The sequence below is a fragment of the Varroa jacobsoni genome, unplaced genomic scaffold (assembly GCF_002532875.2).
Source record: "Varroa jacobsoni isolate VJ856 unplaced genomic scaffold, vjacob_1.0 contig00059, whole genome shotgun sequence".
Taxonomy (NCBI): Eukaryota; Metazoa; Arthropoda; class Arachnida; order Mesostigmata; family Varroidae; genus Varroa; species Varroa jacobsoni.
In genome coordinates, this window is record NW_019214402.1 from 42,671 (window position 1) to 55,949 (window position 13,279).

At 39.7% G+C, this 13,279-nt stretch overlaps 2 protein-coding genes across 3 annotated transcripts; both read left to right on the top strand.

Annotated features, from left to right (window-relative positions):
- The first annotated feature begins 734 nt into the window (after positions 1–734).
- On the top strand, positions 735–3,425 carry LOC111270691 (uncharacterized). The gene is made up of 4 exons (XM_022851051.2): positions 735–1,060; positions 1,532–1,783; positions 2,019–2,278; positions 2,534–3,425. Exons 1-4 carry the CDS (start codon positions 823–825, stop codon positions 2,705–2,707), a joined length of 924 nt encoding a protein of 307 aa, XP_022706786.1. The 5' UTR covers positions 735–822; the 3' UTR covers positions 2,708–3,425.
- Positions 3,426–7,096: 3,671 nt separating this feature from the next.
- Positions 7,097–11,157, top strand: LOC111270689 (uncharacterized). 2 transcript variants are annotated; one of them, XM_022851048.2, is made up of 6 exons: positions 7,268–7,383; positions 7,480–7,843; positions 8,486–8,749; positions 9,104–9,232; positions 10,379–10,434; positions 10,692–11,157. In XM_022851048.2, exons 3-6 carry the CDS (start codon positions 8,671–8,673, stop codon positions 10,857–10,859), a joined length of 432 nt encoding a protein of 143 aa, XP_022706783.1. In that variant the 5' UTR covers positions 7,268–7,383; positions 7,480–7,843; positions 8,486–8,670; the 3' UTR covers positions 10,860–11,157. The 2 variants fall into 2 exon arrangements, with proteins under 2 accessions (XP_022706781.1, XP_022706783.1); XM_022851046.2 differs by lacking the exon at positions 7,480–7,843 and having other exon boundaries at positions 7,097–7,383.
- The last annotated feature ends 2,122 nt before the right edge of the window (positions 11,158–13,279 follow it).

The window sequence follows — 13,279 nt, forward strand, 5'->3', positions numbered from 1 at the left end:
CAGTCACCGAGCCTTGCCAGCGCAAAGACAATGTTGCGAACTCGCCATTTAGCAAACGCAGCAAAAAAAACTTGCCGTACCGAGTTACAACAAAGTTAAGTATAAGACGCCAAGTGAATTGGTTCGTGTTACCCAAGTTGTGTGAATAGAGAAAATTATTCATATAGTTTTTAATGGTGTTAATTATTCATTAAGTTTAGTGTATACATGACTTTGATAATAACAATTTTACTATCAGTGACCAAGTTTATTTGAGAAATCTATGGCAGGTTATTAAGTCATATTTGTCTGCGGGCGGTTTGCCTGTTTATGGAGCAAAAGCCTTTCTCAGCAATTTGTGAAGTGTTTTTCCACTGGAAATTAAGGGCTATTGAATATTGTTCATCGTATTATCGCGATGCACTCAATAGGGGTCTATGGCAATACTGCTATTGATAAATTAGTGTGATATTTCCGGAGGTTGCTCGTTCAATGGGAAAACCTTGCCACCATCATTACCATTGAGTATGGTAGACAGTTGAAACTGCAATAGATAGAAAGTTATTCCCGTAAAAATCTACGCACTGCGGAGGCTAACGTTTGGACGCCCTGATAGTTAAAGGTCGTAAGAGAGGTCTTCAACTTCGAAAAACATAATTCCAACACAATCTATGTTTTTACATGTATTGAATGGTTGCAGATAGAAGAAGCTTTTTGCCCTTGTTGGTATGGTTCTGTTTTACATACGAGAACGAAGTTCGTTTTGAGAGTTGTCCCTAGAGTTGCACGAGGACGTCTTGCGGAACTTTTCTGATCAGCCGATGTGACTGATTGTGCCTATGAATGTATTCGGACAGTATAGTCGATATCGACTTACAGGACATCCTGCGACGCCTCCTTAGGGTCCGCAAGACCAAATCGTTATATGTCGATCTCAAACACGAGGAGGTTTGTTACATTATCAAAAAATCGCAAGATGTATTTCAGTCGCAACCAATGCTCATAGAACTTAGTCCGCCTCTTCATATTTGCGGTGATATACATGGGCAGTTCCATGATTTGCTACGAATTCTTAGTCAAGGTAAGTACGTGCCGTACGGTCAGCCTTAAAGCATTAACATGGTATATGTTGAATAGAGTTTACGTCAAAAACCTAGGTATCGTCACCGACATTGGTGCTCCTCTGCAGACTTCTGGAAAGAAATAGCAGGTAGAATGATGGACAAAGAAATCTGAGTATTGCATTGGGCCATTATAGGAGGCGATAGATATATAGGCGAAGTAACGACTCGTATAGATGCACCTATGTATTTTAAATGTTTATATAAAAAGCTAAATTATTGACCTTTGCCAAATGTATCTTATCACGTTAACAGTTTCCAATTTGCAGACCGCATGCACTTAGCCGCTGATAAAAGAGTAACGATCTCTTACTGATTCCTCTTTGTTCCTGCGCGACATCGATAATCCTCAGAGACGGCTCTAGGTAGACTTGGTGTGTTAAAATTATTAAAATATCGTGGAAAAAAATTATTCGTATTCGTATTTGCAGGAAAACATCCTCCTACTGCAAACTACTTATTCTTGGGTGATTATGTCGATCGAGGTCGAAACTCAATAGAAGTATTATGCTTGCTACTGATCTACAAGATCAAATACCCGGGCAACGTGTTCATGTTGCGTGGTAATCATGAGTGTATACGCATAAACTCAATGTATGGATTTTTAACAGAATGTCGTCATCGGTACAATCTTGAAGTCTACCAAAAGTTCAATGATCTCTTTGCCTGGCTACCCCTTGCAGGTGCGATGTTTAGAACCTTCCTAACCGTTAACAGAAAATTTGTATCTCTTTTCGTTGACAACTCAAGTGCGATTCCTATAATGTAGACCTTGCGGATGATATAATTTTATAAGAAAAAGAATCGGATCAACCTCGCACTAATTACTGTGTATCCGTTTACGGTTTAGGACCTACTTTACGTATTGTTGAATAGTATTGTTCTGACTGAGCAATTAATTCTGTATAACAATTTCAGCATTGGTCGCTGACAAAATTTTCTGCTGTCACGGAGGTCCATCACCTGACATAAAAACATTCGATTGCGTTCGGTCACTTCCAAGGCCGATGCATGACGTTCCTGACTCGGGCATCGCGTCGGACCTACTGTGGGCCGACCCATTTCCAGGATCAGGTTGGGTCCAAAGCGATCGGGGAGTGTCATACCTTTTCGGAGCGGACGCTCTAAATAAATTTTTGGCTCAACTCGGACTCGACCTCGTCGCACGCGCCCATCAGGTTTTATGCGTCTTACTCAGCACCTATCTACTTCTTACTCTAGTAACTTGCTATATGTGTAGTGCGTGGAATACACGCAACTTCCATTAACACTGTTGCGTACAATAACGATCAGGGCTGGTATCCGACTCGCATTTGCGCGAGGATAGAGGTGGGCTTTCGACTCCGAACTTTGTTTGTACGGATAATTCAAAGTGCTTTAAAAATCACTAGACACTTTGAATGGCGTTTTAACTAAACGTACGCACTTTCTAGGTGGTTGCTGAAGGGTATGAGTTTTTCGCAGACCGATCACTTGTGACGATATTTTCGGCACCAAATTACTGCAACGAATTCGATAATGCAGCGGCCATCATGACAGTGGCACCCGACCTGACCTGTTCCTTCCGGATACTTCGGCCTATAGCTCGCAGTAAAAGTAGTTATTAGGCATTGTTTAAAGCTACTTGTCTTCTGTGTACGTCCTTACACTAGGAAGGCACCTAGAAAGCATAGCATAACGAACCATTAACAAATACGACCTCTCAAAGAAGATTTATTCGAAAATTTCAGCGAGATATGTCGTAAAGGTCATTTCTAATGAAAGGGTCAATATTTGAGTAGTGTCTGGAGTGCTTAAAACAATCTTGTACCATTTCCTATTTTTCCACTGGATGCCTACTATTTGGGTGGCAAAACTTTCTATCGTACGTAGATATCGAACGTTGAATAAATCTTGTTTGTACAAAGCAATTGACTCGTGCCTAGGCGCTTGGCTGCTCTCAGGCGGGTACCGAAACCTTCATGTCAACGAACTCGAGTGCGATTAGCGACAGTTGTACAGGATACCGGTCAGACAATGGGCACCGTAAGCAGCCAAAGCCGAAATGTGTTTTATTCTGTGCATATCAGCAGAAGTAAACGATTATTCTGTCAGTCTTTCTTCTAAAAGTCATTTGCAGATCAAGAAATTTTCTACAAAGTTATTATGCATACATAATCCAAGGACGATTATGTAAATGTGCTTCCTCTGGGAACGGTGGTGCACCGAGTCGTGAGTCCGCAATAGCTAGTGTCCACATATTATAAACAAAAAAAATTTTTCAGACTCGACAGTTTATATAGTGCTGCTATCAGGCAGGTCTTTTAAATCGAATAAATTGTACGGTTAACCTATATGTGGGTAATTTTTTAATCAAATGTGAGGACTTAGTGAATTGTGTGGGCAAAGAAGTTATTTGCTGCAGAGAATTGTTCTACTATTGACTTATTTCCCCCCTTATTGGTATATATTTTATACCATAACCACTACCGAAGGTTAGAAACTTCTCGGATGGTGAAAGTTGTCCTGCTAACGATCAAAAGTATATGGCTCATCTCAAGAGTACACATATTTTACATACTACCTAACTATGAGCTGAATTAAATAGAGAGGTACCTCACTGAAGCAGTGTACGAAATAAGATCTACAGGTTCGGAGGGGTGCATATTATGCCAATTTTTCAATTCATAGTAGGGTTATCTGATATCATAAAAACACATCATTCATTCTACTGTAAAACCTATATCGTTTCTCGCCAATAAAATTATCACGCTCATACGGTACCCAACATCTGGCGGCGTCTCTGTAGACCATCTCCGTGTCAGAGGCAAAGTATCATGGTAGGCAGGCATTGGCTTAGCGGCCTTGGAGTTTGTTGATTAGAAACGGAAACGCATAGTAGGCCTACAGCTGCACGAATGTGTTGGACTGAAAGCAGTGCTCGTTCGTTTAGCAGCCGCCTACAGGGTGTTGACAGGCGATGGTCTGCTCATGGATCTCCGTGTGGCCTTTGTTGTGCTGTCTCTGTCAGAAGCGACTCAATCTCCGCTGGCGCTACCGATTCTCTGGAGACCTGCGATTCATGAGGACCACCGCTGCACCGACAATGTCCCGACAGCTTGCACGGATCTCTATGAGCAGCGTTCATCCGCCTCGTCTCATGGACGTGTAAAGGAGTGGCTGCGAAACGAGTGGTTAGACGGGATAGACAATAGACGGACAACAGACGACAATGGAAGCCCTCCAAATGTCTCAGCACGAGGCTTAGGGATGAAGCGAACAGTGGAAGTAACGACTGGGGGAGGAAGAACTGTGCTCGATTAATTTGAATGAAACAGTAAATGCAACTTTGTCGTGGGAAGGCCAAGGGAGAGACAGAGACGAAAGAGCGAGTCACTGACATATCAACAACGACAACGAGGCTCGCTAGAGACCAGACGCGTAAGGGGGGGCGGGAGGGAGCGAATATGAACTTCGACGGGTCTAGGGATTGTCGTTTGGTAGCCGTCTGCACCCTCTATACGACTGAAGTTAAACGAAGCGAAAAGCCAATTTTGAGAACATGGAGCAGCAGGAAACCGTCGAGGATTAAGTTCTTTCCAAATAATAAGCCGGGCATTAAACCATAATAATTTGATTTTCGCTTAACTAGATCGATGCAACAGTTCCAATGTACCATCCGTAGTGTTTACTCAGAATGGTTGCGATGAATTATCAACTCGCCTTGTACGAAGCTAAGAAAGTAAATATATTTCTAGGCCCTACTCGAACCGGCGTTCGACACTCATTGCGTATCGAATTTTTCTACTTCAAAGATCAATTTCTTTACATGGGTTGGGTCAAAAAATTCCTGGGTATCCTGTAGACGAAATAAAAGTATCTGCTGGTATTTGACAAATGTTGAAATTTGGAACACTATCACTTTTACACGTCGTCGTTAGTGGTAAATAGACTGTTGTGGACAGCAACGAATATGAGGACAAGTACTACAGGCGCGTTCGGAAAGGCAAAAACGGACTTGCAATGGCCAGTTTGTCATATACGCTAAAAAATAGATTTCGTTTTAGAAATCTAAAGGTAATTGTACCGACGTAGTGCGATAAAGTTTTTCATTCTCTATGTTTACCCATTATCTTATACTAGCACAGTTTGCGTACTCATTTATCAGGAAACCGATAGGCACCTGCCAGTGCGACGAGTATTCACGTCGAAAAGTAGTTCTTATAGCGTCTAGCTTCTTCTCCTTAGGACTTCCTGCAGTAGGAGGAATCGCGTCCTTTGCATGTAAGGACACCAGGTTATCATAATGTCCCTTGGTGCGAGCTCTCTATTGCAATACCAACCCGCCGTCTGGCAAAGCCTACGTTTTTTCCAAATCGAAAAGCGCCATTCGTGATACAGGGCTAGGCCAATACTGTCACTCCATCGATAACTTAGGCACCCGATGAAGCGCGATGTCTTGTGGAGCACTCGTGGAATGCTCATCGGAAACTACTGTTTTGTCTTGTCCTGCCATGGGAAATTCATTAGCAACATTTGACCATCTAAGCCGCTTACCACTACTTTGGTTCTGAGTGCGAAGGAGATAATGTTAGCGATGCCTGTGGTACTATTTGCTTCTTATTATTGTAATTCCTTATAGGGGTTAGCTAGAACGTTTGTAATTGATGTGCTGCTGACGACTGTGTTCTTTGTCGGGATTTTTAAGTAGAATATATAGTACTGATTAAAAGTGTTGCTTATTAAATGATTGTGAGAAAACGAATGTTTTCGCCTTTTTCTTGAATATTCTATATTGTTATCCATCACGGGCTTACGTACAGTTGTCTCATCTGTAATTATTCTATATACAAATAAATACCCTGATATTTCTCTGCATGATCTTCCACACGGCCTTGAAACGTTAAAATTAGGTCTAACAGATGATAGTCTTTTGTTCCGCTAAATTGGACCTTAATCGACTCGGTACACTCCACCATTCACTAACAGACTTTATTGTTGCTAATCATACTAGCCATATCGGTAACAGAACGCGTTCTGTACCCCTGCAGTGCGATGGGAGCTTGGCGTCATTTCAAGTGCTAGACCATCGTCTACCTATTTGGAGCTCCAATTGGTTATTGAAACTCGTTTTTGTTAGTTTTAAACATAGGCCATAAGTGCATGTACGTCTATAGTGGCTGTTGGAATGGAACATGTTATTGTCATAGTAACTGAACATAATTTACCAAGTTTTGCAGTATCTGTGAAAGGTCGACAATATCAACAGCAGATAGCCTGTTAGTAACTGTTCGAGAAATTAGGCCGTTCAGGTTTGACGTAGCCTGACTTAAAAGGTCACTAGCAAGCATTAAGTTAACTTACCGGTTATTAGTGCGAGCAATTTTTGGCACCATGAAGCATTAAATTAACATTTTCGTAGTTCAACACAATGTCTCAATTTTTTGCCCCGTTTGAACTTTGTCGGAAGTTAATGGTTACGTGATTGATTAATCGAATTTGATATATTTAAGCGTTGCTTTTATATGTAAATTTCAAGCATTTTCTCATTAGATCTCATGATACAGACATTAATCTGAATGCTGCTAAATTACATTGGTCAAATTGGCTTTCTAGACGTTCAAGCTGAAGGCGAGCCAACAAAGAAATTGCGTAAACTAGGCCAAACATTCATTGATTCTACTAATATCGTACGTTTACCCTAAGGTTTTCACCAAACATATAGCTGTTGCGTCTATAATAATATCTCGGAAATACAGTACTTCGTCCAGCTTTGCTATAAAAACATATTCGGTCTTGTTTTTTGTGCTACTTAATCAAATCGTATACGTTTCATATCGAGATATAGTGCAAATTGTGCGCTGTACCTTTGTGCAGGTGGTCTGCATATTGTGCACGAAATTTGTTAATACAGATGTCACCGTAATATCTACTGTTATTGTCAATGCTATACATCAGTTTTTGTGTCTGTAACCTTCAGTCGAAGGACTCTCTTGCTAAGACACCTGGCTCAGACTACTGACAGTTGCTAAAAAGTTCTTCAAAAGATGTGAATTCTGAGAAAAGCTAAGCCAATATCATTGCGTGATTCCTTTGTCGGACTGCTTGAACAATCGGTAATGGAGATAGGTGACGAAGTTGTTCCCGGTGACTGCAGACAGTGGATCAACAGCTGAACGCAATTCGATTAAAGTGGACAGAATGTTTCGAGGGGTTGTCTGCAAACATCGTTTAGTGCCTGACGTTATCTTCTTTTATGCGCTTTTCCATATCTGCGAAATCTCTCGTGCGTTCATCGTTAGAAGTTAGTACCTCTACAGCTATATACCGACCATTACTTACGATAAAAGTAAAAGGTATGTAGGGAAATAACTGTAAAATATTTGTTTCTTCTTTGAAGGCCCCCGAAACCCGGTACCAGTGAGGTATCGTTGGCCAAGAGGACTAAGTGAGCGATGATAGAATTAACAGGAACAAGCATATTCACATGATATCTACAATTTTATAGATGGTTTTCATGGAGAAAACTATTGAGAGACAGCATCATAAAATACAACTGGGGAAAAACCAGAAAACGTCTCACGATGTGGCGCAGAATGTCTTTAACGAAATTTGTAACAGAAACACTTGATAAGACAGCTAAAGGGCGCGGTTTTTGTACGAAGGTGAAAGATCCATGTGAGGATTTGTCGGTGGTGATGGAGACTTAGGAACAACAACACATAAAACAGAAAAACATTGACTTAGCTTTCCCACCCAAAAAGGTATCGTACAACTATTCCCTTTGAATATTTCAAGTCTACAAAAAATGCTATTTGTTTTCATACGTGATCAGCTTGGAATTGGTTGATCTTCAATCAGATGTCCCAACAGTCAATTGGACGAGATATAAAGTTGTATAATTTAATCTCAACGTTTGCTTCGTATACGAAAAATATTCTATCATTTGCAAAAGCCTGCCGATTACGAATTTCTCTACTTTTTATATAATAAAAAAAAAAAAAACTAACTCTAATATATATCTTTTATACAAAAACATTAGCTTTTTCAATTTTTTAAACTTCACTGGACTGACCAATCACTTTTTTATTGCGTGTTCGTTTATGCTTGCGTAACATAAATAACAACCATTCTACAGTGTTCAAGCAAACAAGAACCTAGAACTCCTATTGTGGTTGTGTGACCATACGATGAATTAAGAACTACTCATAATTACTAGATAGGTGAAAGTCGCCGACGTACCCTTTGGGCTACATTAGAGCATATATCTAATTATTAGGCCGTATTTCAATTGAAGTGAATCGCGGACGAATCCGCTGTGCCTATTCCACCTATGTAAGTGAGAGTCTCAGCCAAGCATTGTAGATAATTTACGTTGAGACAATTGTTGTGTTCTTCTTGTTTAGACCAGCGTATAGGCCAACCTAAAGGAAACGATTCGGACTCGACCAATAAGTACGGGTACCCCCACACAACTCGACGACCATGGCCCACAAATGTGCTAGGTTGGCCCTGCTGCACTACCGTACGCGGCTACAGTCGAGCAGGTTTCTGTAAAGATGAGTGTTCTGAGATAGCTGCAGGAAGGAATATGAACCATGTCGTATGTCTGAGAGGTGTTTGCCAGTGTAAAAATGACTATCATGAAGAGAAGGGCATTTGTGTAGCAGGTAAATTTGCTACGTGTACTGATGGTTGATTGCTTCAATTAGATACATAGAAACGCGGTGCAATACACGCTAAAGTCAACCGTTAATATTTGTCATCTATCCTTGTTAGCATAAGTCATAATTTAATTATCATAAATTGACATTGGGGACTGCGGGTCTACTTCCAATCTACGAGTCACAAACAACGAATAAAAAAATTGTTTAGCTGCGTTCTGCTATGTCAGGTATTTATCTAAGGAAGGCTATTTACCCATAAGAGTATTTATTGTCTATGACTATTTGATAACTGGGTCGATGTCTGATTGCATGCATGCATTCATTCATTCATTCTATTTCTTCCGGTTCGACTTTTAGATCCTGAAGTGAGTATTCGCGTTCTTCTCACGGTGTATCTTGCGAGCGTTCCTCTTTTGTCTATTGTTCTAGCCCTTGCCGCCGTTCTACAATACCTCTTCGATCGATATTTGTTTAATGCTGATAATAGTAAGTTTAGTATGCAGTAAACTAGTTTACTAGCTTGTCGGGAGCGATTTGGTTAAGTACTACTAGCAGACGAAATTTCCTAAATATTTACATCCAGTATTTTGTTCTGTACGACTATAGACTACTCGGATATCATCAGAGACTAAGGAGTTGAGGCTTATAGGCATAATTTAGTGTTGCAAATCAGGTCTCAGTGATTAGATTTTTGCCCCTCGAACGTTGAAGCGCTGGTGGAATTTATTGAAGAGTGGTAAAAATACTGGACAACAAAGGCTTCGGTGAAACGAGAATCTGTTATAAAGAAAAAAAAGAAAAAAGGCGTCGTTGTTATAACAGAAGGTTTCGAACGCTACAGAGCACGACCAATTCCATTACTATCGGCTTAGTTCGATACTTCTCAAAGTATGTGTTATAAAGTTGTAACGGAAACACTGTAGAGATGGAAAGCACAAAACAGGTTTGTTTCGAAGTGACCTTAAAACAAATGGAATCGCACGTGCTGTACTCTAGAGTCAATTACGATACAGCCAGCAAAAACCAGCCTTTAGGCCACAATGGGTTAGTCAGTATCACTTGAACGGATCGGATAAGAAAGACGTAGGACATGAGAAAAGGCAACTTTAGTGGCGCTGCTGTTCCAGAAAAAGGTAGTGTTCCAGATTTATGTCTGTCTGCGCGACTTCATTTGCCTTTGCGTCATCAAAGGTTGTGTCACTTGGTCTGCGGTCGATTCTTATATTGGTTTTGCACCGCTACCAGGAAGAACACTGGTTTTAATATTTGGATAATGAAGGAGAGCACACATACCATTATTTTGTTACTTTATGTTGCGTGATATTACACTGGTTACACCCTAAATAGCATCAGGCCGAATGCGTATCTCGTGGAAATGTGGATCAGGAATAACACTGATAATTGAGGTAGGTCTTCTCAATCGAAGCCTCAAGACATACATTATATTTTAAAAGTATCGTAAGTACGGGCAGACCATCAAAACGCTGTCTTGTTTTGCCAGCGATCGAATTGTATAATCCTTAATACGTTTACAACGGCATGTCATTTAGGAAATGTAACTTACTATCGAAGGTTACCAGTGGAGAACTTAAACGCTAACGCATACGCCAAATGGGCGGATTTTTATTTTAGCATTAGCGCAAGGAATGCATGAAGCTGACGACGTTGAGTTTGCAAACGTCGAAGACGTGAGTTGTTCACTTGAACCTAAGATCCGTATGTTTTGCTAAAGAAATAGAATAAATATATCACAAAGATGAATGCTTCAAGCGCATTGTAACTTTACTCTTGTAAGTTTTTGTTACTTATATCTAGATGCAGATCTAGTGGCGAAATTCGAAAATACGTTCTGAAGGGACCTAGGCACTTAATTAATAGAAGCACTTCACATATACTTACAGCTAGAACAGTAAAAAGCGACAACGTTGCGGTACGAACTTTTCAGACGGAGGCTGGTCATCGTGTTCAATTCTTAGATGGGGGTAGGCCAGAATGCGAGCTCGAATATGATTGGGCTTACGAAGACTGGCAAGCCGACAATCCCGAAGATAAACTTAGCCAAATGCTTCTAGAAGCCCTATTGAAAGGATCCCGAAAATCTGAGAAAAGCTGAAGACACACTTTCAACAGATACTAGCCCTAACATGATTTGACAGATAGGAAAGTATAACTATAAAATGCACCCGAGTTTGTGGAAATGTTTATTTTGGATACGCCGAGAAATGTTGAAGCGTTGCATATGTAGCCAGTACGTGAGTGAACAGTCGCAACTGATATGATGTTATACTGTGTTGATTCAGTCTTAAAGTAATTCAGCTTGCTGCATCGATATGATATCCCTATGACTGAACTGTATTCAATGTCTGATACTTTTCTATAGCATTTCCAAATGAGTTTACAAGCTCACAATATATATAATACAAGAAATTTTCTTTCTCAGAAAAAAAAAATATATATATATATAAATTGCAATAAACAAAACAGAAAGTTCGACTTTTACTCTAACGACAATACTTAACTTTTTTGCAATGTAAAATTCACCGTCTAGCATTTTTTAAATAGGCAAAAGTAACAGCCAGTGACTCCAAGCAACAATCTTATAAAATATATAGTTTTTCATTTCTAACGTTAGATCTGGTCTCTCGAAAAATTTTCTTTCTCAGAAAATTACGGGAAATATTTAATCATTGTGGTTTAATGTTTACTCATATGTGTTGTCCTAACGTATGTTTTTGGCCAAGGTGTAACCTAGCCTCATAACCCTATATCATAGACATTTCCAAGGTTCGTAAACCTGTAACCAGATTCGATAATGTCCTTGACGTAAGCTGCACTGAGATTGTATAGGAGAACTCTATAATAATAGAGTCTTTAGTCATCAACAGGCAAAAGTAACGAACGTGAAGTTTTTTTTTTATTTTGATTCATGTGTAGATCTACTGAAGACCATCACGTTTTGGGGGTGGCTTGCGGTGGCCCAACGTTAAGCGGCGTGCGTTTAAGCACTCGATGAGGTGACAGTGGATCCATAACTGGTTTGATCCAGAGATACAGATAAGCAAGCATACTAGTGTATCTTTGATGATAATACACGGCGTGTCAAAAGTTGAAGGTGCAAATAATGAATAGATCGTCTTGATCGTATTGCGTTGCCCACCTGTTTCGTGCCTGTGTTTCTTTCCATTTAACAGTGGGATTGCATACTTACTTTTTTTTTCGATGTTTTGGGTTTACACTTTAGTAGTGTAGGGTCGATAGAGGTTTCGTTTAATTTGTTTGACGAAAGCTTTTTTGTTAGCGCAACTTCTAGAGCAATCTGTCAGTTAAGTGACTATAGTAGTTCATGGAAGTGTTCTAGTTACAATATATCCTTGCGTTAAGCACTGATAAAACATCTTACTTCCGATGAGAAAATACGTTTATTAAGAAGAAAAACATGAGCCGAAGTGTGTACTTTGTAGGAAAATTGCGTAGGTAGTACTGTAATCCTTCGTTTTTATCGGCTCTCTAACTAGTTTACTTACCCCATCATTATGGAAAGTCATAAATATACTAAAAAGATCTTTATTGCTTGAAACATTTCTTGTGCCAGTCACCTAGATCTCGGTAGACCAACAAATTTATACATTTCGATACTTCAAAGTACTCGTCATAAAACTTGAAACTACATAAAAATCAATGTAGCCGACACATGATAGTCTCGCTTTGGCGCTCTGTATATGGCAAGCTACTATACACGAGCAAAGGCTACAGAATGGCAGTATTAGGTGATGAGTTTCTAAAGCGTCAACTGCTTGATGCCCAATAGAAAAATTAAGCTAAGAAAGCTAGACATAACAAAAAAAAACATTAAGCAATAAACGGTAATACAATAGTAAATGGTTCTCCCGTTTCTAGTCATTGGTTAATTTGTTGGCGGTATTGTACTAGAAATCAGGTGTTGATAGATAGAAATCTTTAGATAAATCATGCAGTACTAGCCGTCCAGCGCAAATACTGCATCATCATGCAACCCGCATAATATTCCAGTGTATTCTTATAGAAACATACATTTTTTATATTGACGTGTTGAAGCGACTTCGATGTTACTAAGTGATAGCTACTCAAAAATACATATTATTGAGTGAGATTTTTTACGTACGTCTACAGAAAAATCTTTCTGATATAATGTAGCTGTCACTTGTTTCGATAACGGTTTAGGGCCCTGGGCAGTTCACGGTTTTTTTTTCTAAACGTGCATATTTTTCACAATGATATTGCATAACAGTAACAAAATAACGCTGTATTTGTATACGCATTGTGTGCAGATCCATTGAAGTCTGTCTTGAATACACCAAATACAAAAAGATCTGTAGATTTTTTTAAAGGAAAGTCTGGGCTGACAGTAGGCAAGAGGTTACAAAAGTCAAGGGTAAGAAAAGCCTGAAGCATGCGGAAGACGCGATAGGTCAAAAAGTACCTACCAGTAGGATTTATGTGGTCGAACCAATCGTACGTAAATAGTTCGCTAGTAAAGCCGCAAAATTCTGCGCA